General features: G+C 36.6%; 3 protein-coding genes across 3 annotated transcripts in view; 2 read left to right on the top strand and 1 right to left on the bottom strand.

The window, feature by feature from the left end:
• The window catches only part of LOC125764971 (tyrosine-protein phosphatase corkscrew-like), a 168,233-nt gene that overhangs the window by 58,090 nt on the left and 85,218 nt on the right, over window positions 1-24,925 (top strand). The window lies entirely within an intron of this gene.
• On the bottom strand, window positions 955-2,081 carry LOC125765147 (general odorant-binding protein 69-like). Its single transcript, XM_049430048.1, has one exon. It carries the CDS (start codon window positions 1,689-1,691, stop codon window positions 1,008-1,010), a length of 684 nt encoding a protein of 227 aa, XP_049286005.1. The 5' UTR covers window positions 1,692-2,081; the 3' UTR covers window positions 955-1,007.
• Window positions 21,372-24,925, top strand: part of LOC125764850 (uncharacterized) — a 45,358-nt gene continuing 41,804 nt past the window's right edge. Inside the window, exon 1 of the mRNA XM_049429473.1 lies at window positions 21,372-21,459. Coding sequence (XP_049285430.1) covers window positions 21,372-21,459 — 88 coding nt within the window. The remainder of the gene's footprint in view (window positions 21,460-24,925) is intronic.

Here is a 24,925-nt window from a genome sequence, read left to right as displayed (position 1 = left end):
TGAATAGGAAAATATTGTTTCAATGTAGTAATGGGATTTCAATGCTGCAACAGAGCGTTTTAAGCAAAGGGAAACCTTCGAAGTTTTGGACTAAAACATCTACCTAAGAGTAACATTTGGAGTCTAAAAATACATATCCATGAATGATATTGTTACTGATCAACAGAGTTAGGCATGATGAAAACATGATCAGAATCCTTCGCGAATTTTCGGCAATTGACTCAAAAATTACCTCAATACCTGGAGACTTATCAACTACAAAAGGTCCTTTAGCTCAAAATTGTAATCTAGTTGCTGGATCTACTGCACGAGTAATGATAAAATAATGAGTAATGTGTTAGACACAATGGCGGATCAATTTCCGCGAAAGCCTATAAATGTAGAACAGCCTAGGGACTGAACTATAGATGGTGTCGACCTAGGGATTGAAACAACCTAGGATAGATCGAGCATTTTTGAGTGACCACACTGACAGCTTTTAGGGCCACCTAGGAATACTTGAAGTGGGATTAAGGAATGCTTAAAGAAGTCCCTTGTCTATCTCATATTGCTAAGGACAATAGTCTGATATAGATATTTTAGACACTTCCCTCACTTATTGGGATTCCTAGACAGTCCGTTTCACCCGACACTGGTTAGGCGATCAATTATGGTTGCATTACCTAAAGAATTGGTTTTAACAACGAAGACAAGCTCGTTTTGTTGAGTAGAGCACTACTTTATCTCTGAGCTGCTCAGAACACCTCAGTCACATTTAAGTGGTACATCAAATCTTTGGAGGCTTTCGACTATTAGAGTCGTACGATGGAGAATAATGAATAATAATATCCTTCTTTTTTGTTGGAACATCGGCTAGATCGAACTTCCTAAACGAAGAAATCATTAAAGATCTTAAGAATGCTCAATGAAATACATATTAAATATTTACAAAGTTATTACTATTGTTTTAGCGTACTAAGAAGATCCAGTATTTTATTCGACTATTGTCTTTGCTAGGCAATTGTGATCTACACATATCCTTCTAAACCCATCATGGCTAGAAATCTTTTCATAGAATTATCGCCTAATTCTGACGCATATTTGCCACTCCTCAGTACAACACAGCGGGAAAATTTACTATACGCAGGATGAGCCTTCAGGTGTGATCCACATCTAAGCAGCCCCACAGGAATTCCGATGATTTTCGCACACTCTTGCTGAATCTGCTTCAGTTCCAGTGGAGTCGGTGGTAGTGCCGGTTCATTTCGATTGAAATTACCATAATAATAATAGAAACATCGGAACATCCCATGCACCGATTCGATCGCACCGACGTACGGGTTCCTACCGTAGTAACTGTTCTCTTTTGGAGGAGTTTGAACACGCAACAGACAATCGTTCGTACGATTCACGTACAGCGTATCATTCACGTCGGGGGTGAAGAATTGGCGCAGCAATTCAACACGCAGCACATTTTGCGTTGCATCGTATATGCGCAGGTTGAGCGCAATGCAGAAGATCAGTTCCTTCGTCGTCTGATCATCTTCGTACCGGTGTGCGAGAAAGGGGACGGCGCGAGATGATTCGATGCGTAAATACTCAAGACAATCGGACTGTGCTTCATCCCAGCTTTTGGTCAGAATGTGATGTTTCAGTGCACTAGCGGGTAGAAGGACACAAACACCACACAGTATTGCTAGTAGACGGTGCATCGTATTGTTTAGTCGTACGCACGTTCGCGTTGGTTTATCAGACTGAGAGTAAATGCAGTGTGATCGTGTCTGTTGCTTGACCACGCACTCTTATAAACGGGCTGTGGCACAGTGAAAGGTTTATGAAGGTTTTCTACGAAAGTTGGGAGCTGTTTCTTTCGGCATGCAATGTTACAATGCAACGATCGCAGTCGTGCATCGTTTGATAACAAACGGGAAAGTAAATAATTTTTATTTCTAAATTTCTATGAACATGAGGTCTTTAATTACATCTCATTGTACAGTTTTGCTTATAAAAAAGCTTACCTGTTTGTGTGAAAATCATTTTCTGTTTTTTTGATGAATTGTTCGTTTTCATAGCAACAAAGTTGATTTAGTTACTAATTAGATATAAAACGTTCGTTAGAGGTAAATGTAAATGTTCGTAGCTAAACAAATTTCAATGTCGTCCGTTGTTTCAACATGTCAAGGTTTGTTAGTCGTCCATTTAATGAGTTCTTTAACAGGATCTTCCAGTCATAGTCCAGTCTAATCGTGATCCTCTTCACCTAGTAACGAATAGATCGTTGATTAACACTTTTCTAGTGAGGAGTGATGATTAGTCGAATGTTGAGCTTATAGAAAGTTAGAGAAACTGGAGTCTTCTGTGGTGAGACATTCACGCCATTCACTCTGACCTTTACCACAAACCTTTGTCTGTTAAAAAGCTTAGCTTACTTCGTGACTCATTCTCCTTCTCAACAAACCCTTTCGGGAATGCAATATTTTTATAGTACACTCAATGAGTCCTTAAAAGACCTAAGAGTACCTATGAACGTTTTGGTGTCCAAGAACCACAACACAACATGTTCCTCTGCACAACTCGGCAAACAAGCTATTTCATTGAAAGGATAAAAATCAGGAGAAGATCAATAAGTTTTAATTTCGATTCTTGAAAGCCAGCTACAAAGCTATAAGAAGATATAGGCTACTCAATAATCGCAATAGGGGGTTCAACTGGATTAATAACCACACGTAAAATAATAAAGATCTGTTTCTGCTACAGTAGTTGTCTCACGTTCTACAGTTTCGAGGAGTTTTAGATTTGCGGTTGCTACTTCCTCTGACGTCAAAAGACATTAACCTCATCTGTGGAACCGTGAGCTCCAAAAAAGCTCAGAAATTTGTTTGGCTACGACTAGTGTTGGGTCAAGAGCGAAAGAGGTACCTCAATTGCTCCGCTCATCTTATTGTGCGCGCTCCCGCACAGCCCACGCGAAAAAGTGGTAGCTCCGTACGGAGCGCTACACACAGGAGCGATTGCGCGATGCGCTCCCAGGAGCGAAGTTTCCTCGCTCTTTTTTTTTGGGAAATTTTGCAAAAAATTTTAAATTGATTTAATTTTATGCGAATAGATTGAAATAAGTTTTTTTTCACTCAAATAATGCTTTAAATAAAAAAAGGATTAAAAATAACAAAAAAAAAATAAAAAAATTTTCAGCTCGAAAATTTCATAAGGCTTACTACCCTTTGCCATTTTTTTTTGAGCAATTTAACAAAATTTAAAAGTTTGTTTTATTTTAATGCGAAATTGTTGTAATAAGTTTCATTTCACTCAAATAATGCTTTAAATTAAAAAAAAGATAAAAAAACAATAAAAAAATTGAAAAAATCTATAAATTTGTCAATCTACTAAGGTTCATTTTCGCACCAAGTTTTGCCTATAACTCGGTTGGTATCTAACGGATCTCCAATCTTTAACCTGTGGTCGATAGATGGCACCAATGGCTACATTTTCTTCTTGGACAGCAATGCCCTCAGATGTCTGTGCCAGAAGTTATTCGAGGAACCAAGTTCCATACCCTGTTTGAGAAAATGTAAAATTTTCTTCATTTTTGCACCAAGTTTTGCCTATAACTCGGTCGGTATCCAACGGATCGCCAAACTTTAACCTGTGGTCGATGGATGGCACCAATGGTTACATTTTCTTCTTGGACAGCTATGCCCTTAGATGTCTGTGCCAGAAGATATTCGACGAACCAAGTTCCTTACCCTGTTTGAGAAAATGTAAAATTTTCCTCATTTTTCTGCAATTCAGCAAAATTTTTAAATGTGATATATTTTAATGCGAATTTGTTGCAATAAGTTTCTTTTCACTTAAATAGTGCTTTAAATTAAAAAAAGAATAAAAAATAAGAAAAAAAATTCAAAAAAATTTTCCACTCGAAAATTTCATAAGAGGTACCCCTTGCAATTTTTTTGAGAAATTTTGTAATAAAATTTAAATTGATTTATTTTAATGCCAATTGGTTGCAATGAGTTTCTTTTCACTCAAATAATGCTTAAAATTAAAAAAAGAGTAAAAAATCTGAAAAATTGAAAAATATGTAAAAATTTGAAAATTTCATAAGACTCATTTTTGCACCAAATTTTGCCTATAACTCGGTCGGTATCCAACGGATCGCCAATCTTTAACCTGTGGTCGATAGATGGCAATAATGGGTACATTTTCTTCTTGGACGGCCTTGCCCTCAGATGTCTGTGCCAGAAGTTATTTGAGGAACCAAGTTCCTTACCCTGTTTGAGAAAATGTAAAATTTTCCTCATTTTTCTGCAATTCAGCAAAATTTTTAAATGTGATATATTTTATTGCGAATTTGTTGCAATAAGTTTCTTTTCACTTAAATAGTGCTTTAAATTAAAAAAAGAATAAAAAATAAGAAAAAAAATTCAAAAAAATTTTCCACTCGAAAATTTCATAAGGGGTACCCCTTGCAATTTTTTTGAGAAATTTTGTAAAAAAATTTAAATTGATTTATTTTAATGCCAATTGGTTGCAATGAGTTTCTTTTCACTCAAATAATGCTTAAAATTAAAAAAAGAGTAAAAAATCTGAAAAATTGAAAAATATGTAAAAATTTGAAAATTTCATAAGACTCATTTTTGCACCAAATTTTGCCTATAACTCGGTCGGTATCCAACGGATCGCCAATCTTTAACCTGTGGTCGATAGATGGCAATAATGGGTACATTTTCTTCTTGGACGGCCTTGCCCTCAGATGTCTGTGCCAGAAGTTATTTGAGGAACCAAGTTCCTTACCCTGTTTGAGAAAATGTAAAATTTTCCTCATTTTTCTGCAATTCAGCAAAATTTTTAAATGTGATATATTTTATTGCGAATTTGTTGCAATAAGTTTCTTTTCACTTAAATAGTGCTTTAAATTTAAAAAAGAATAAAAAATAAGAAAAAAAATTCAAAAAAATTTTCCACTCGAAAATTTCATAAGGGGTACCCCTTGCCATTTTTTCGAGAAATTTTGCAAAAAAAAATTAAATTGATTTATTTTAATGCCAATTGGTTGCAATGAGTTTCTTTTCACTCAAATAATGCTTAAAATTAAAAAAAGAGTAAAAAATCTGAAAAAATGGAAAAAAATATAAAAATTTGAAAATTTCATAAGACTCATTTTTGCACCAAATTTTGCCTACAACTCGGTCGGTATCCAACGGATCGCCAATCTTTAACCTATGGTCGATAGATGGCAATAATGGCTACATTTTCTTCTTGGACGGCCTTGCCCTCAGATGTCTGTGCCAGAAGTTATTCGAGGAACCAAGTTCCTTACCCTGTTTGAGAAAATGTAAAATTTTCCTCATTTTTGCGCCAACTTTTGCCTATTACTCGGTCGGTATCCAATGGATCGCCAATCTTTAACCTGTGGTCGATAGATGGCAACAATGGCTACATTTTCTTCTTGGACGGCCTTGCCCTCAGATATCTGTGCCAGAAGTTATTCGAGGTACCAAGTTCCTTACCTTGTTTGAGAAAATGTAAAATTTCCTCATTTTTTAATAATTTAGCAAAATTGAAAAATGTGGTATATTTTAATGCGAATTTTGTTGTAATAAGTTTCTTTTGACTTAAATATTGCTTTAAATTTAAAAAAGAATAAAAAATCAGAAAAAAAATTTTAAAAAATTTTTAACTCGGAAATTTCATAAGGGGTACCCCTTGCCATTTTTTCGAGAAATTTTGCAAAAAAATTTAAATTGATTTATTTTAATGCCAATTGGTTGCAATGAGTTTCTTTTCACTCAAATAATGCTTAAAATTAAAAAAAGAGTAAAAAATCTGAAAAAATGGAAAAAAATATAAAAATTTGAAAATTTCATAAGACTCATTTTTGCACCAAATTTTGCCTACAACTCGGTCGGTATCCAACGGATCGCCAATCTTTAACCTGTGGTCGATAGATGGCAATAATGGGTACATTTTCTTCTTGGACGACCTTGCCCTCAGATGTCTGTGCCAGAAGTTATGCGAGGAACCAAGTTCCTTACCTTGTTTGAGAAAATGTAAAATTTTCCTCATTTTTGCACCAACTTTTGCCTATAACTCGGTCGGTATCCAATGAATCGCCAATCTTTAACCTGTGGTCGATAGATGGCAACAATGGCTACATTTTCTTCTTGGACGGCCTTGCCCTCAGATATCTGTGCCAGAAGTTATTCGAGGAACCAAGTTCCTTACCTTGTTTGAGAAAATGTAAAATTTCCTCATTTTTGAGTAATTTAGCAAAATTGAAAAATGTGGTATATTTTAATGCGAATTTTGTTGTAATAAGTTTCTTTTGACTTAAATATTGCTTTAAATTTAAAAAAGAATAAAAAATCAGAAAAAAAAATTTAAAAAATTTTTAACTCGGAAATTTCATAAGGGGTACCCCTTGCCATTTTTTTGGGAATTTTTGCAAAAAAAATTAAATTGATTTATTTTAATGCCAATTGGTTGCAATGAGTTTCTTTTCACTCAAATAATGCTTAAAATTAAAAAAAGAGTAAAAAATCTGAAAAAATTGAAAAAAATGTAAAAATTTGAAAATTTCATAAGACTCATTTTTGCACCAAATTTTGCCTATAACTCGGTCGGTATCCAACGGATCGCCAATCTTTAACCTGTGGTCGATAGATGGCAATAATGGGTACATTTTCTTCTTGGACGGCCATGCCCTCCGATGTCTGTGCCAGAAGTTATTCGAGGAACCAAGTTCCTTACCCTGTTTGAGAAAATGTAAAATTTTCCTCATTTTTGCACCAAATTTTGCCTATAACTCGGTCGGTATCCAACGGATCACCAATCTTTAACCTGTGGTCGATAGATGGCAACAATGGCTACATTTTCTTCTTGGCCGGCTTTGCCCTCAGATGTCTGTGCCAGAAGTTATTCGAGGAACCAAGTTCCTTACCCTGTTTGAGAAAATGTAAAATTTTCTTCATTTTGGATTAATTTAGCAAAATTGAAAAATACGGTATATTTTAATGCGAATTTTGTTGTAATAAGTTTCTTTTGACTTAAATATTGCTTTAAATTTAAAAAAGAATAAAAAATCAGAAAAAAAATTTTAAAAAATTTTCAGCTCGAAAATTTCATAAGGGGTACCCCTTGCCATTTTTTTGAGAATTTTTGCAAAAAAAATTAAATTGATTTATTTTAATGCCAATTGGTTGCAATGAGTTTCTTTTCACTGAAATAATGCTTAAAATTAAAAAAAGAGTAAAAAATCTGAAAAAATGGAAAAAAATATAAAAATTTGAAAATTTCATAAGACTCATTTTTGCACCAAATTTTGCCTACAACTCGGTCGGTATCCAACGGATCGCCAATCTTTAACCTGTGGTCGATAGATGGCAACAATGGCTACATTTTCTTCTTGGCCGGCCATGCCCTCAGATGTCTGTGCCAGAAGTTATGCGAGGAACCAAGTTCCTTACCCTGTTTGAGAAAATGTAAAATTTTCCTCATTTTTGCGCCAACTTTTGCCTATTACTCGGTCGGTATCCAATGGATCGCCAATCTTTAACCTGTGGTCGATAGATGGCAACAATGGCTACATTTTCTTCTTGGACGGCCTTGCCCTCAGATATCTGTGCCAGAAGTTATTCGAGGTACCAAGTTCCTTACCTTGTTTGAGAAAATGTAAAATTTCCTCATTTTTTAATAATTTAGCAAAATTGAAAAATGTGGTATATTTTAATGCGAATTTTGTTGTAATAAGTTTCTTTTGACTTAAATATTGCTTTAAATTTAAAAAAGAATAAAAAATCAGAAAAAAAATTTTAAAAAATTTTTAACTCGGAAATTTCATAAGGGGTACCCCTTGCCATTTTTTCGAGAAATTTTGCAAAAAAATTTAAATTGATTTATTTTAATGCCAATTGGTTGCAATGAGTTTCTTTTCACTCAAATAATGCTTAAAATTAAAAAAAGAGTAAAAAATCTGAAAAAATGGAAAAAATATAAAAATTTGAAAATTTCATAAGACTCATTTTTGCACCAAATTTTGCCTACAACTCGGTCGGTATCCAACGGATCGCCAATCTTTAACCTGTGGTCGATAGATGGCAATAATGGGTACATTTTCTTCTTGGACGACCTTGCCCTCAGATGTCTGTGCCAGAAGTTATGCGAGGAACCAAGTTCCTTACCTTGTTTGAGAAAATGTAAAATTTTCCTCATTTTTGCACCAACTTTTGCCTATAACTCGGTCGGTATCCAATGGATCGCCAATCTTTAACCTGTGGTCGATAGATGGCAACAATGGCTACATTTTCTTCTTGGACGGCCTTGCCCTCAGATATCTGTGCCAGAAGTTATTCGAGGAACCAAGTTCCTTACCTTGTTTGAGAAAATGTAAAATTTCCTCATTTTTGAGTAATTTAGCAAAATTGAAAAATGTGGTATATTTTAATGCGAATTTTGTTGTAATAAGTTTCTTTTGACTTAAATATTGCTTTAAATTTAAAAAAGAATAAAAAATCAGAAAAAAAAATTTAAAAAATTTTTAACTCGGAAATTTCATAAGGGGTACCCCTTGCCATTTTTTTGGGAATTTTTGCAAAAAAAATTAAATTGATTTATTTTAATGCCAATTGGTTGCAATGAGTTTCTTTTCACTCAAATAATGCTTAAAATTAAAAAAAGAGTAAAAAATCTGAAAAAATTGAAAAAAATGTAAAAATTTGAAAATTTCATAAGACTCATTTTTGCACCAAATTTTGCCTATAACTCGGTCGGTATCCAACGGATCGCCAATCTTTAACCTGTGGTCGATAGATGGCAATAATGGGTACATTTTCTTCTTGGACGGCCATGCCCTCCGATGTCTGTGCCAGAAGTTATTCGAGGAACCAAGTTCCTTACCCTGTTTGAGAAAATGTAAAATTTTCCTCATTTTTGCACCAAATTTTGCCTATAACTCGGTCGGTATCCAACGGATCACCAATCTTTAACCTGTGGTCGATAGATGGCAACAATGGCTACATTTTCTTCTTGGCCGGCTTTGCCCTCAGATGTCTGTGCCAGAAGTTATTCGAGGAACCAAGTTCCTTACCCTGTTTGAGAAAATGTAAAATTTTCTTCATTTTGGATTAATTTAGCAAAATTGAAAAATACGGTATATTTTAATGCGAATTTTGTTGTAATAAGTTTCTTTTGACTTAAATATTGCTTTAAATTTAAAAAAGAATAAAAAATCAGAAAAAAAATTTTAAAAAATTTTCAGCTCGAAAATTTCATAAGGGGTACCCCTTGCCATTTTTTTGAGAATTTTTGCAAAAAAAATTAAATTGATTTATTTTAATGCCAATTGGTTGCAATGAGTTTCTTTTCACTGAAATAATGCTTAAAATTAAAAAAAGAGTAAAAAATCTGAAAAAATGGAAAAAAATATAAAAATTTGAAAATTTCATAAGACTCATTTTTGCACCAAATTTTGCCTACAACTCGGTCGGTATCCAACGGATCGCCAATCTTTAACCTGTGGTCGATAGATGGCAACAATGGCTACATTTTCTTCTTGGCCGGCCATGCCCTCAGATGTCTGTGCCAGAAGTTATGCGAGGAACCAAGTTCCTTACCCTGTTTGAGAAAATGTAAAATTTTCCTCATTTTTGCACCAACTTTTGCCTATAACTCGGTCGGTATCCAACGGATCGCCAATCTTTAACCTGTGGTCGATAGATGGCAACAATGGCTACATTTTCTTCTTGGACGGCCTTGCCCTCAGATATCTGTGCCAGAAGTTATTCGAGGAACCAAGTTCCTTACCTTGTTTGAGAAAATGTAAAATTTCCTCATTTTTGAGTAATTTAGCAAAATTGAAAAATGTGGTATATTTTAATGCGAATTTTGTTGCAATAAGTTTCTTTTCACTTAAATAGTGCTTTAAATTTAAAAAAGAATAAAAAATCAGAAAAAAAATTTTAAAAAATTTTCAACTCGAAAATGTCATAAGGGGTACCGCTTGCCATTTTTTTGAGAATTTTTGCAAAAAAATTTAAATTGATTTATTTTAATGCCAATTGGTTGCAATGAGTTTCTTTTCACTCAAATAATGCTTAAAATTAAAAAAAAGAGTAAAAAATCTGAAAAAATGGAAAAAAATGTAAAAATTTGAAAATTTCATAAGACTCATTTTTGCACCAAATTTTGCCTATAACTCGGTCGGTATCCAACGGATCGCCAATCTTTAACCTGTGGTCGATAGATGGCAATAATGGGTACATTTTCTTCTTGGACGGCCATGCCCTCCGATGTCTGTGCCAGAAGTTATTCGAGGAACCAAGTTCCTTACCCTGTTTGAGAAAATGTAAAATTTTCCTCATTTTTGCACCAAATTTTGCCTATAACTCGGTCGGTATCCAACGGATCACCAATCTTTAACCTGTGGTCGATAGATGGCAACAATGGCTACATTTTCTTCTTGGCCGGCCATGCCCTCAGATGTCTGTGCCAGAAGTTATTCGAGGAACCAAGTTCCTTACCCTGTTTGAGAAAATGTAAAATTTTCTTCATTTTGGATTAATTTAGCAAAATTGAAAAATGTGGTATATTTTAATGCGAATTTTGTTGCAATAAGTTTCTTTTGACTTAAATATTGCTTTAAATTTAAAAAAGAATAAAAAATCAGAAAAAAAATTTTAAAAAATTTTTAACTCGAAAATTTCATAAGGGGTACCCCTTGCCATTTTTTTGAGAATTTTTGCAAAAAAATTTAAATTGATTTATTTTAATGCCAATTGGTTGCAATGAGTTTCTTTTCACTCAAATAATGCTTAAAATTAAAAAAAGAGTAAAAAATCTGAAAAAATTGAAAAAAATGTAAAAATTTGAAAATTTCATAAGACTCATTTTTGCACCAAATTTTGCCTATAACTCGGTCGGTATCCAACGGATCGCCAATCTTTAACCTGTGGTCGATAGATGGCAATAATGGGTACATTTTCTTCTTGGACGGCTTTGCCCTCAGATGTCTGTGCCAGAAGTTATTCGAGGAACCAAGTTCCTTACCCTGTTTGAGAAAATGTAAAATTTTCCTCATTTTTGAGTAATTTAGCAAAATTGAAAAATGTGGTATATTTTAATGCGAATTTTGTTGCAATAAGTTTCTTTTCACTTAAATAGTGCTTTAAATTTAAAAAAGAATAAAAAATCAGAAAAAAAATTTTAAAAAATTTTCAACTCGAAAATTTCATAAGGGGTACCCCTTGCCATTTTTTTGAGAATTTTTGCAAAAAAATTTAAATTGATTTATTTTAATGCCAATTGGTTGCAATGAGTTTCTTTTCACTCAAATAATGCTTAAAATTAAAAAAAGAGTAAAAAATCTGAAAAAATTGAAAAAAATGTAAAAATTTGAAAATTTCATAAGACTCATTTTTGCACCAAATTTTGCCTATAACTCGGTCGGTATCCAACGGATCGCCAATCTTTAACCTGTGGTCGATAGATGGCAATAATGGGTACATTTTCTTCTTGGACGGCCTTGCCCTCCGATGTCTGTGCCAGAAGTTATTCGAGGAACCAAGTTCCTTACCCTGTTTGAGAAAATGTAAAATTTTCCTCATTTTTGCACCAAATTTTGCCTATAACTCGGTCGGTATCCAACGGATCGCCAATCTTTAACCTGTGGTCGATAGATGGCAACAATGGCTACATTTTCTTCTTGGCCGGCCATGCCCTCAGATGTCTGTGCCAGAAGTTATTCGAGGAACCAAGTTCCTTACCTTGTTTGAGAAAATGTAAAATTTCCTCATTTTTGAGTAATTTAGCAAAATTGAAAAATGTGGTATATTTTAATGGGAATTTGTTGCAATAAGTTTCTTTTGACTTAAATAGTGCTTTAAATTAAAAAAAGAATAAAAAATCAGAAAAAAATTTTAAAAAATTTTCAACTCGAAAATGTCATAAGGGGTACCCCTTGCGATTTTTTTGAGAAATTTTGCAAAAAAAATTAAATTGATTTATTTTAATGCCAATTGGTGCAAATAAGTTTATTTTCACTAGAATAATGTTTTAAATTAAAAAAAAATCAGAAAAAATAAAAAAAATATAAAAATTTTAACAGTTCATAAGGCTCATTTTTGCACCAATTTTTGCCTATAACTCGATCGGTATCCAACAGATCGCCAATCTATAACCTGTGGTCGATAGATGACACCAAGGGCTACATTTTCTTCTTCGACGGCCATGCCCCCAGAGTTCTGTATGTCTGTATAGATGGCTCAGATGTTTCTATAAATATGCCAATCTCCTAAGGCTATATAGACTTAGGCTTTTTGTATAGTAATATCGCAAAATTGATAAATGTGATATATTTTAATGCGGCAACTAGTTTCTTTTCACTCAAATAATGCTTTAAAAGAAGAAAAGAATAAAAAATAACGAAAAAATATTAAAAAAAATGTCTACTCGAAAATTTCATAAGGCTACAGCTAGTTGGTCAAGAGCGAAAGAGGTATTTGAATCGCTCCGCTCATCTTATTGTGCGCGCTCCCGCACAGCTCACGGGAAATAGAGGTAGCTGTATCGCAGGAATCGCTCCTGCGTGCAGCGCTCCTTGTGGTGCGAAACTTCGCTCCTGGGAGCGCGTCGCACAATCGCTCCTGTGTGCAGCGCTCCGTGTGGAGCTACGTCAAGCGCACCACACTCTTTAGAGAGCGAGAGCGGTGCGCTCCGCTCTTGCAAAAGAGTTACTTGACCCAACACTAGCTACGACGTTTAGGTAGATCTGATGAAGAAACAAAAAAGATAATTTAACTTTATTATCAGTAGTTAAGCAATATTGTTGCTTGAATCCATTATGCTTCGCACTGTTGGAAAGCTGCTCAAGATATGAACTAATCACCAAGAACTTTATCTATTTTTACATTTTCACATCGTTGTATTCTTGTAATTTAAAACCAATTTTAACTACATTTTCTGTGAAAACTTCAGGAAAGCAAAGTAATAAAAGCATAAGAAGTATAATAATTATGGCTCACTCACGTTATTAATGATCCTCGACAAATGAAAACAAACACCTCCAGCCACACTGCTTGGTGGAAGCAAAAACTGGGAAAATTGATAAATGTGTTTTAATTTCATAATTGGCTCAACTCATATTTCGATAACGAAAGTCACCAAATCGTTCGTATCGGTTTTTTTGTTGCTTCGAAAGACGAAAGAAAAACTTTTATCCCGATTTTGCTCGCTAAATCGGGGTATACTTATCGAAAGGCAGAAACTGCTACTCAAAACGAATGGCAAATGGAGATGGTCTGCATTAAACCGTCCCTACAAGCGTGAGAGGGCGAAACGAGCGAAAACGACGGTGATTGTAATGAAGAATTATCGTTGATCAAGCTTCCTTACTGTTTCCCGTGCTTCAGCAGGTTCACAGACTGGTGGTGGACACGATGCAAGCGAAGGGAAATAAGATTTGCAGAAACTTACGCCATCAGTTCACGGGAGGGTGATGGAAGAAACGCGTAAGAGGAAATGAAAATTGCACTAGGCGAAATCAATTCCATCAATTGACAGTTTGGCAGCGGCCGTTTTGTCGCTCCCCTACGTGGAAAACGCCTTCCCCCTTTCCTTCTCTCCGCCGGAAAAGTCAATTCAAAATGGAAAACCCGCCCTCGAGGCAGGAATTTGGGGCCGGCGGAATACAAAGGGAGGTCATTTTTCTTGCAGCAATTGTGCGTCGTTGGAACCACCGGGAAATGGAGTTGAAATCGAAAATCGAATTTGAATAATGGACGAAAGTGGCCTTTTGATTGGGAGCGCAAATCGAAGGCACCAACTACACCGAACGGTCGCTTCGACTGAGTTCGACGTATTCCAAGATGGTTTGGCAAATCGAAAGCAAAAATGTGCCCAAACGACATCAGAACTCCAGAGGCAGCCAGGGGCCAACGGGGAAGGGCTGTGTGACCATTGCGAAGGAAAACGATGGGTCATTATTGGATGATAAATTATGAATACAGGCAAATACATTAGCGTTGAAAAACAGATTTTCCTCAGATATTATGTTTCTTATCCGGGTTCCGTTTTCGTCCAGCTTTCGGTGGTGGAAATTGTTGTTGCGTCGTTCGTCGTTCTTTTGCCTGCCGATTGTTATTTTCATCACTGAGCATTTTCTTACTGTGCCGGGACGGGGAACTGATTTTTTTTCTTTCTAGAAAAAAATCTCAAAAATAGTACCCTTGGCGCTTTGTTTTTAGTGTTTAGCACTTTTTGGCGTGGATATTTTTTTGTTTGATTTTTAGTGAATTTTATCACGCAGCTTGAACCCACCAGCTTCGTCTGCTGAGTGTTTTAATTTTCATTTCCTTGTCAAACCGAGAACATTGACAAATGGCGTTGGCAGGTTCGGAGATTTGTTTTTTCTCGCTTCTCGCTTCTCTTCTCTACTTCTGGCTGTGTTCTGGTATCACACGAAAAACTGAGGCTGAGGATGTGATTTCTTTTTTAATAACGTTTTTTTTGCTGCTGCTGCTGCTGCACTGTGCTTTTAATTTTCGCGACCTGACTCCCACCGACTTTGTGTCCAATCTCACCATAGGCTGGTGACAGGTTTTTCCACCTCCTTCGCCACTGGGTGACATTTTCTTACCCGTTTCGAGTGGTTTGGGGTGGACAGGAAAAGTTTCACCCATAGACTGCTGCACGCAGGAGGGAGCGGATTTTTTTTTCTTGGTTCGTCGTCTTCATCTCAACAAACGGTCAGCTAAGACGGTGGCGCGATGTAATGAGGATTATTTGTTTCCGCTTTTTTTCTTCTTTCGAATCACCACCAATTGTAGGAGTTTCACCCTGCAAAACCGGAATGGACATTTTAATTAACGATTGTACTTTGATTAATTAAAAAAATATGCTAATCCGTATGTTAACGCCAAATGGCTACCGTGGCAAAGATGTGTTTTACCCGAATGGTCGCAACTATAACTTACTTTTTGCATGTCCCAAATATACAACACGCACCATTAATGTTACGCTGTGAAGGTTTATTTTTGCGAATAATTCAATTCCTTCGCAATACTACCGTACCGTTAATACCGATCCGATCGAAGTTGAATGTGAATAATACTTTGTTATAGGTTTGGCATGTGTTGCATGAAAAATTGGCCACTACCGGGCAAACTGCAAGGCTACATTTTGCTCACTATTTGGCAAAAACGTTTGTTGTAAGTTTTGTGCAAAATTTAAATAAATTTTACGACCAACAGAGACCGGTGTGGTGGCTGCGAGCTCGAAGTTAATCGAATGGGCGGTAAAAATTGATTGAGCAAGGTCACGCGCATTAGGAATTTATGGCACACTATCACGCGACTTTCCCGATAGGGTGCTTTGGCCGCACCCGTTCGGTGGAAAGGGGAAATCAATAAATTTGTCCCAAAAAAATAAAATTGCACTTCCCAAATGCCATTCATTCCTTGCATCGTTCCCGCTTACGGTTGCATACACGGAATGGGGGGGGGGGGGATGGAAACAAATGTTGTATGTTGGTGATAAATAAATCAGATCATTGACGATTGCGTTGTACGGTGTGCGGGGCGTGTGCGCACGACTAGCGGAAACCTATTCCATGCAGATGTTGCAAAATTTATAATAATTCACTAGATTATCTTTCTCGAAGGTGCCGTGTATGAAAATCGGCGAGGGCACTTTATGTATGCTGTTATTGTTGTTATTGGTTGGAACGATTTTAATGGCAGTTTAGTCTATTGGTTACGGGTGGAAAAGGATAGATCAGGTTAAGTGATTTGATCGGTTTGAGAATACGGCAGGGAACTTGAATTCAACATGAGTTCTTGTTTTCTAAATAATTTTAACTCTATTGGTACAAAAGCAAGTCTCTTTTAGTATTCAACCTGAATTAAAACTCAGATCAGAAAAAAAGCTTGAACAACTCATAATGAACTAACAGAGACGGATTTGGTTTCATGTTGAAGAAATATTTGTAACCTGGTCGCCCATGTAGACCAGGCCAAAACCATAAACTTTGTTTGTCCTATAATTTCACGTATCTACTCGACAAAAGAATTCCCATCACGATCATCAATAATACACAAAGAATTAGGTTATGGAGAATATTTTGTACTTAATATTAATTTTGTATCTGGTTGGAAGACATAAATTTGATTAGGAATAATGGAGTTCTATAGGATATTGGAGGGGCGGACCATGTTGAATAATTATTCGCCATTTTTGCTACAATAGAGATCTGGTTATAGAGGTTCTGTTTTTCGTGCTTCTACTTCGTAGAAGTAATTTCTACTTCTCTCGTTTCTTCTTCTTTCGTTTCTACTTCTACTTCTAGCTCATTCGTCTGTCTTTTTTCTGGTTGTTTAATCAGACCAAATGTTTGTCCCGAAGTCGAGTTAACCTTTACCAAGTTATTCACTGATAGAAAATTCAGGTGATCCTCACTTGATCACCTACTTACTTTCTTGTTTCTAAACCGCGCACGTTCGAGCGTCCTTCTTTCCAGTATCTCGGACCTTCTGGTGGACGCATCAACGCCTTCACTCCATCTCAGTTTGAACCCACCACGAGTCCTGCTCTATCCACGTTGCCTATCTAAAAGGACTTTAGAGGCTGGATCGTTCGGTGTCTTTCAAATGACATGACTAGCCCACTGGAGCCTGAAGAGTATAATTCGCCCAACATAAACCTAGAAGATCTGGAAAATATTCACTAAAATTGTAATAAGTTATTGGTATCGAAGTCAAAAATCACTACATCCAGAGAATTTTAATATCTCTGCTATAAAGTTTGGACAAATTCATAACAATTTACATGCTTTTATTGCTCCACAGAATATTACCTTCAAGCAAATAAATATCTTCCACTATCAATATACAAATAAACTAGTACAATTGCACTTAAGATATTAATAACAAACAATCAAAATACCAAAGATAAGATAAAGAAAACCGGGACTATTGTGTACGCCTTGCTGCACGAAACCAATCACCTAATATGTGTTTTCCTCCATCTCCGAGAGAAAAAAAAACAAATCGATAGCACGATTCAAAAATCGCGAATCCATTTAAAACCTCCCTTTCCCAGCGGCCAGAGTTTGCAATCGAAACCGACACAATCATGACAACAGCTTCATCGGTCATAAAATCGTCGTATACAATCACCTTTAACCGCTACCAATATGGCAATTTCGATGCGCCTTCGCCTTCAGCAAAGGGTGTTCATATAAAGGTGTATTCTTTTTGATGCCCGACACAGTTGCCGACTGCCGACGAACCCCCCCTAAAAGCTCGCTTATTGCGACAGGTTCACATGCGTATTTCCCCCCAAAAAAAGAAAAAAAAGGCTAGAACACGCCGTTTTGTAGGGTTTGCTGGCCAATGCGGTTGAGAATTATTTTTTTTTTTGGGAGGATTGTTTTCGACAGCCTCCCAGGATCAGGTGTGGTCGCGGCCTCTTTCGGCCTGCTCGCTTCGATGCCTTAATATTGCGATGTGAAGCAATCATAATAACAATAACAGCCACGTTCCCTTGATTGCTTTCGGTTTGCAGCGGTAGAAACCGCAGTGGTCGAACGCTTTTTTTTTCTTTCCCCCCCCCCCCCCCCCGTTTTATGCTCCTTCCCGGTTTAGATTGCTTCAGAAGAAGGGTTGAAGGCAATGCTTAAAACAAACAAACAAACAAAATCACGTAAAACACAGTGAATCGCAAGGACAAAAATTGTATGCGTTTCGCAGAAAGTAACATCCCGGGATCGGTGCGAAACGATCGAAGATGAAGATCCTTAAAATAGATATGTTCTTTTTGCGGAAAGCAATGGATGGCAGCGTAGCGTGGTTTGGGTTTTGTTGTCATTTTGTGACTCGGACAAAAAAGGATTTCAAATACCATTTTTTATTGCTTCCTTAGCCATACTGGGCATCAGCACCAGCTAGCATTTTTTCGTTTGCTTTTTTTTCTCCTACCTCCCCACGTTCAACATTCACATAAAACTGGATGCGGTTTTTTGATGTTTTGGATGTGAATTTTTTACGACACTTGCAAACCGCACCCGATTTTCCGATTGTTGTGAACGGTACCTTCCATCGATATGGGAATAGTTTTATTGTCATAAAACGGCGGTTTCTTTTTTTAAAGGAACAAGAGAAATAGAATAAGCGATTAAACAAGCGCTAGAAAGGGTGAGATGTGATGAAGATATAAAAAGAAGTGTTTTTGGTTGTGGTTTGTTAAATAATTTTCCCATTTTCTTCATTGTTTTATCCGTGGTGGTGTGCATCGAATTGGTGGAAATATTGGTTAACGTTTAATCCACCTATAGTTATTTTTACAAATTTGAATATTTAGCACAAAATCTTGCACTTTGGTGATCTTTATTCACTTAAGATAAAGAGTATCTTAGTGATCTACTAATTTTTTATCTCTATTTTGACTAACGAACGAACACTTTCACATGTTTAATGGCTTCCAAGCTTTGATTTTGTATAGCTATTGATAGCTTTACGAAGTCCGTGCTTCGAATAGATAACGAATGCTTTAACTGCTTGGTAGCATGCACAATAAGCATAACGATGCTGCACAGTTTCCATTCGCTCCGGTTCGAGGTACCGAAAAAACAATCGAACTGTGGACATTGGTAAAGTAAAATACCAACACCCGCCCAGTGAAAGGTAGACACCACGAAAACGATAGAACCAAAAAAAAAAAAATAGCATAAGTCGGAAAAACATACTCACCATCCGCCACGATCGGAAGGAAATCTAAAAGTCGTGGCAAATTGATACCCCCGAAAAAGGCGTACGGGTGGGGGCCGGTTTATGGCATCGCCAGCACACAGTCCAGTGTGGTGGCGATGCAGCACACCACACGTGCTGGGACAGTAAAAACGAGGATACACCTTTATTACCATATTTTCCAGATTCAATTATTGGTGGCGCTTGTTGTCCGATCGGAAAATAAAGAAAAGCGACAAACGGAAGGATGGCAATGGGAGAGTTTAATCGAACGAAAGCCCACAACCAAATCACGGTACACAATTTAGGGCAGGAAAGGGAAGAAAAAGGGACTTTGAATCGGTGATCAAATGGATGATTGCAAAAATGCGCCCATTGATCGAATGAAAGACGTAGTTCATATGCGCAATAACGTACATTGTAAGTGGTTACGTTTGATAAAGCGAATGAATACGGACGCGTGTTGGCAAATGTCGGAGACATTTCCATAATTTCATCCTCGAGGCTGTGTGGAAATAAAGTGACCTCGGGGTAATGATTGCATTTTTTATGCTGAGAAAGATAAGAAAGTTCTATATTGGTACGTGTGGTTGGACAAATGAAAATAATTTATAAAAACAAAAATAACGTAATTGAGAAAATAAATAAATGATACGGGAGCATTATCTCCGGCAGGACCGGGAATCAAATCCCACCCGGATCGTCTTCTATAGCAAGGACTGACTATCAAGCTATGCGGTAAAAATAAGTCTAATAAGCCAGAAATGGCCGGCGTGACCTTAGAGGTCGTTAAAGCCAACAAGAGAGGGAGAGAGAGAGAGAGGTACGAAAACAACATAAGTAACATTCATATCCATCAACTAATAGCGGACCTTAAAGTATCTCGGAGGCACTATTAACGATACACTTTATGTAATCAGATAGCCGATCACCTCATTCGGTCTATGAGATGAGAATAACAACTCTTTTTAGTGAGTCAACTCAGAGTAACTGAGTCGTTATTAGGAGTCAGCTCGTTTAACGACTCATTTCGGAGTCACAAAACCCCCCCATAAACGTATAAGTCATTTATAAAGCTTAGGAGGACTAGGAGGGTTAGGACCTTAGGAGATTTTCACATTTTTAGAATTTTTTAGTTTTTAATTATTTTTTATTCTTTTTTTATTTGAGTGAAAAGAAACTTATTTCAACAAATTGGCATTAAAATAAATAAATAAATAAAATTTGCAAAATTACTCAAAAAGAAGTAAGGCCTTGAGAAATTTTCAATTTTTTTAATTTTTTAATTTTTTTATAATTTTTTATTCTTTTTTTATTCAAAGCATTATTTGAATGAAAAGAAACTTATTTCAGCCAATTGGCATTAAAATAAATCAATTTCTAAAATTTTGCAAAATTACTCAAAGAAAGGTGAGGCCTTAGGGAAGTAGCCTTGAGAAATTTTCAATTTTTTAGAATTTTTTTTATTCTTTTTTTTATTTAAAGCATTATTTGAGTGAAAAGAAACTTATTGCAACCAATTGGCATTAAAATAAATCAATTTCCGAACCTTAACTTATACGTTTATGCTGGGTTTTTTATAATTCCAAAATGAGTCGTTAAACGAGCTGACTCCTAATAACGACTCATTCACTCTGACTCACTAAAAAAAGACTAAACTGTAAGAACTGTTTAAAGATTTGGTGTCTATCAACTTCAGGTATTTTTCAGATTGAGTTTCTCTAGGAAATCAAATATAGTTGATATAAAGAAATGACAGTGGAATCAAAAGCTCTTTTTAAAAATTCATCTCATGCAAGAGATGTATAGCTATAGACTGATTGAGTGATGCGTTAGTATGAGAAGAATTTTTCAAAAAAATATTGAAAATCGGTCACACATTCCTTAGAATGGTATTGTGCTAATGCTCACTGCAAATGTTCTACTCTCGGTAGCATAATAATTATATCACCAGTGGACAATAACGACCCTTTAGTTGTACGCAGTGATGGCGCTAGAATGCGAAGTCCATCCATTCGGCCACTCAGTGGATGTGATTTATGGACGCACTTTAAAAAAGAAGTTCCAGTTCCAACCGGGTAACGTTTAACCGGGAACAACATAATTGACCATTGAAAAATGTTCCTCAAACCATACCAAATACAAAGGCTGTGCAATGGTATCATCCAAACGGGGGAAGGTTAGCAGTGTATTGCAACAGATTTAAAAATGGATAACCAAGGCCAGAGTAGTTACATCTTCCTGTTCCGAAATCAGCATCATCTATCGGTAGCAGTTGCAGTGCACCTTTTTTTCGCAGGTAAAGCATCCGTATCCCCGGGGTGTTTCGTTGATTCTTGAGCTTTTCATCTGTGTCAATTGAGCAACCGATTTGAGGCTTTATTTTCCCGGCATTCCCGCAAAGGAGGGGTTCCCTAAAACGGTACGCACTTCGCTTTTCTAATGGGAGCAATAATAATTTTTCACTCTAGTGTCACTTATTTGTAGCAATTAAATGGCCATAAATAACGTCAATTAATCTATTATACCGAACCAAAGGTCCATATGCATGAGAACAGGCAGACATATCTCTATGTGCGTATTTGTATGAATGTTTGTCATTGCGCCCTGTGAGAATAGAAAAGACCTCTCTGGTTGGGTTTGGAAAGGGTCTAGTCAACCATGAAACCCGGAACTGCTCACCGGGGGGGTACGAATAGACGAGACGGTAAAGGAATATTTGGTCTGAATGAGTCGATGAAATGGAAAGGTAAGCGACAAAGATGCATAACCGGAAACCGAATGCCAATGGCCCATCATGTACGCCAAATAATGGAAGATTGCTCCCGAGGGAATTGAAACTGTCGAGGATTGCCGTCCTGTTGCTAATGCTGCGTTCGCTAAGATTCAGTTGCGTGTTTGAAAATGTGTGCGCATAAAAACAAAATAAAATAAGAACTATTATGAAGGAATCAAGACACAAAAAACAGACATAGAACTCGTTAGCTAAAAAAAAAATGGCTGAGAGAATGGTGAATCATTAAAAGTGATCACAACAGACAGTTGCATAAACTGCAAACCTCGTCAACTAGGAAAAATTATCCTTTTTTTGATGAACTTTCGTGGCAATGGATTGGTACGAAAGGGGAATGGAAACTGGAAAGCCATTTAGGAGGATGCTAGCTAGTTGGAAGCTCATAAATTATGCCACGAATCATTTTCAGCGAGTTCATTTTAATTGTTGATGATAGTTTTTTGCTTCACTCGGTAAAACGTGTTGAAAACGGTTAGTTGCTGGATAATCATTAACTACAATTTTAAATTACTTTTGTTTTGAACTATTTGTATTTTACAGATAATAATAATAAAATATTTAATTTTTGTTCAATTGCTTTTGTCCTTTATACAAATTGCAGCATTCCTTTATTAGTTATAAATTTATAATCACATCTTATTATTCCGTCAATATCAAAACGATCATCAACGCTAATGTACCTTTCCTCTTTCGTTTTTCTCTTTTACCTATTTGTCTGCTTCCATCACGTCACCAATAACGTGCCTGATCAATGAAAAATGCAGCAATGCAGAGAGCCAAAGCATGCCGCCAGAACATTGTACGATGAGGCGTAGAAAATTTTAGCTGAATATTATGGACTCCCTACAGTCGTTGAAAATGGTCCCTTATTGTGTGGGAAATCGAAACGGAAATGAAACAAATCTTTCCCTGTGTTGTTTGAAAAGCTGAAAATGTTATCCAAAGTCAGGTACGAGATGGATTGATACAATGCGATGGGTTTAGGATGAATGTTGTAAAAGTCAACATCGTTTTTCGGGTTTTGCTTAATGAAATGAATGATCCCACGTAAAGCAAACAATAGCCGATGTGAAACATGACAAAAGGGACATATTTGTGAAAAGGGAACAAATTAAATAAATTATTAATTATTTTAAGGGATAAAAACATTAGCAAGCTTTAGTAACATAATAAAGTAAAAATAGCTCCTAATCATAAAGCATAAAATTAAGAAAATCTGTCAAAAAAAACTCGACTAACTGAATCACAGTAAAGGCCGAAGCAATACCGGATATCCGTTTCCGAGCTCGAAAAGCAATCTATTTAGGGGTTGTGAAGTTACAAAGCACAGAAAAAGTCAAACGATCAACGCACAATGCGCTCTCAATGCGACTGACTGTCACCTATCCGTTAGCCATTGTTATGGAAGGGATCCGTTTAATTTTCCGTTCCCTTTTTTTCAATGGGTTTTCTCCTTCTGTTACCCATTAGATCTATGGGACAGCAATACCCCGAAAACCCAATTTGGTCCCGTAAATGCAATCGGTAAGGTGTGATAATTTTACGGCAGTTTAATTTGTGATGCGGTTTAGCTCGGATGGTGATGAAGTGAACGCTGGGTGGACGTGTTGTCGATGCTTCTTGCTCTTCATAATAACCGCTTCAAAATGATTAGCTTTGTAATGACTTTGTAGCATTTCGGGCTAATCGATTTACTGATTGATTTGATTTACTTTTGATACAACTAGTTTCTGAAAATTATTTGTCTAATGTTTTATATAAAATAAATATAGTTGTAATCAAAAAAATAAACAGCATTAAAAAGGAGCAACTAACGCCACGCAACATTACCCGAAAAAATAAACAACAAAACACCAAACATTACCCCAGGCCAGGTGAAACATTTGGTAATAATGCAAGTTTCGGCACACGGATATGCGATACAAACTCTCATAATAATTCCCGATTGCAGAACGGCAGCTGCAAACTGCCCGTCAGCAAAACTTTCATTCTTTCTCGTAGTGCAAACAACATTTTTGCACCAATTTTCTATTTTCCCTCTTTTTTTGCTCCTGGACTCCCAAAAAGGACAACAAAAAAAAGGGAGGAATGAATGGAGCTTGGGTAGCATAAAGTTTATTTTCCGTTGTGTGTTTGTGCTTCCGTGTATGTATGTTCGTATGTTGGCCGCATGTTGCACTTATTCGGAAGGTGTTTCAGTTTTCGAAATTTTCTAGTTTGCTTGCCCCAAATACTACCGACATCGTGTTTTTTGTTGTTGTGCTGGTGCAATATTAACTGTCGTTAGCTTTAGGAATTTATTTATTTGTTTGGCGGTGCTAATTGAAAGAATATTGCTGTACAAACGTGTGTGGCAAATGGTGTGCAACATTCAATGAAATTTGTTTCGTAATTTTAACACACTGTTAATTATGAATTTTTATGAACAAATTTTTTAACATTTACTCTGTTAGAAAGTCTTTCGGATAGGAAAATAGTTTGAACGCGAAAACAAAGAAAAATCGAATGCACTTCCTTAATAAAAGGTAAGGAAAAAGTGCAGAGTTAGTATGTGTATGTGTGTGACCTATGCAAATGGTGTGAGAAAAGGATTACAACAGCCCGTACACGACCCTCGTGTCGTTGATCTGCGGCTGCACCCTATGCGCAATCGCCGGCGTCGGATGTCACCTTTTGACGATAATGTTTCTTGTTTCCCGCAAAACCCTTACAGCCACTCCATTTGCGACAGTCACTTTCACCCTCACACAAAGACAAAGTGCACGCTAAAAATTACGAAATTATAACAAACCCCGTTCCACCCCTCTTCTCGACGGAACCGACCGAACGCCAAAAGCCAAGAAGACATCTGTAATCTGAACATCATTATTGTGTTGTATAGAAAATGAGTAAAAACGTATCGAAGATATGGCAACTGCGAGCTAGAAAGGAGGTGGCCCATTAACTCTCCTCCACTGGTGGCGCTGAGCTGCCCCACACGGAATGCAAGTAAAACAAAAAAACCGTGCTCCATTGATAGCGGGTGGACGAAACAAAACAAATGGGAAAGAAGCAACAAAAAAAAGGATTAGCTTCACATATATGAACTCGCGCTCACGAAGGCTCGGTTGTTTATGTTGGCCACCAAACGTGTGGCACGTGTGTAAGTGTGGCCTTCCCCTGAAAATTCCTCGCTTGTGTGTGAGGGGACATCCGCCAGGAAAGGTGGTACTAATGTGAAATAGAACCTTTTTTCCGGTGCAATCCGGTGGGTGGAAAGGGGGGGGGGGTGACCAAGTTTAAGATGAGGAGCAGCTGTAAGATGGAACACCCGAACAGGACAAATAGTGCGAGCGAGAAGGAGCAAAGAATTAATGAACTGGTGCATTGACTGCGATGGAAACCCTTCTTTTGCTCCCTTCACCGAACTTTCCTTCGCTAC

Source organism: Anopheles funestus, chromosome 2RL (assembly GCF_943734845.2).
Source record: "Anopheles funestus chromosome 2RL, idAnoFuneDA-416_04, whole genome shotgun sequence".
Classification (NCBI taxonomy): Eukaryota; Metazoa; Arthropoda; class Insecta; order Diptera; family Culicidae; genus Anopheles; species Anopheles funestus.
The sequence above is the reverse complement of the archived record's forward strand: the minus strand, read 5'-3'. Positions and strand labels throughout refer to the sequence as shown.

What these genes read in the sequence shown, in the direction of transcription:
- LOC125765147 (XM_049430048.1), bottom strand. Translation starts at nt 1,691, where the DNA reads ATGCACCGTCTACTAGCAATACTGTGTGGTGTTTGTGTCCTTCTACCC.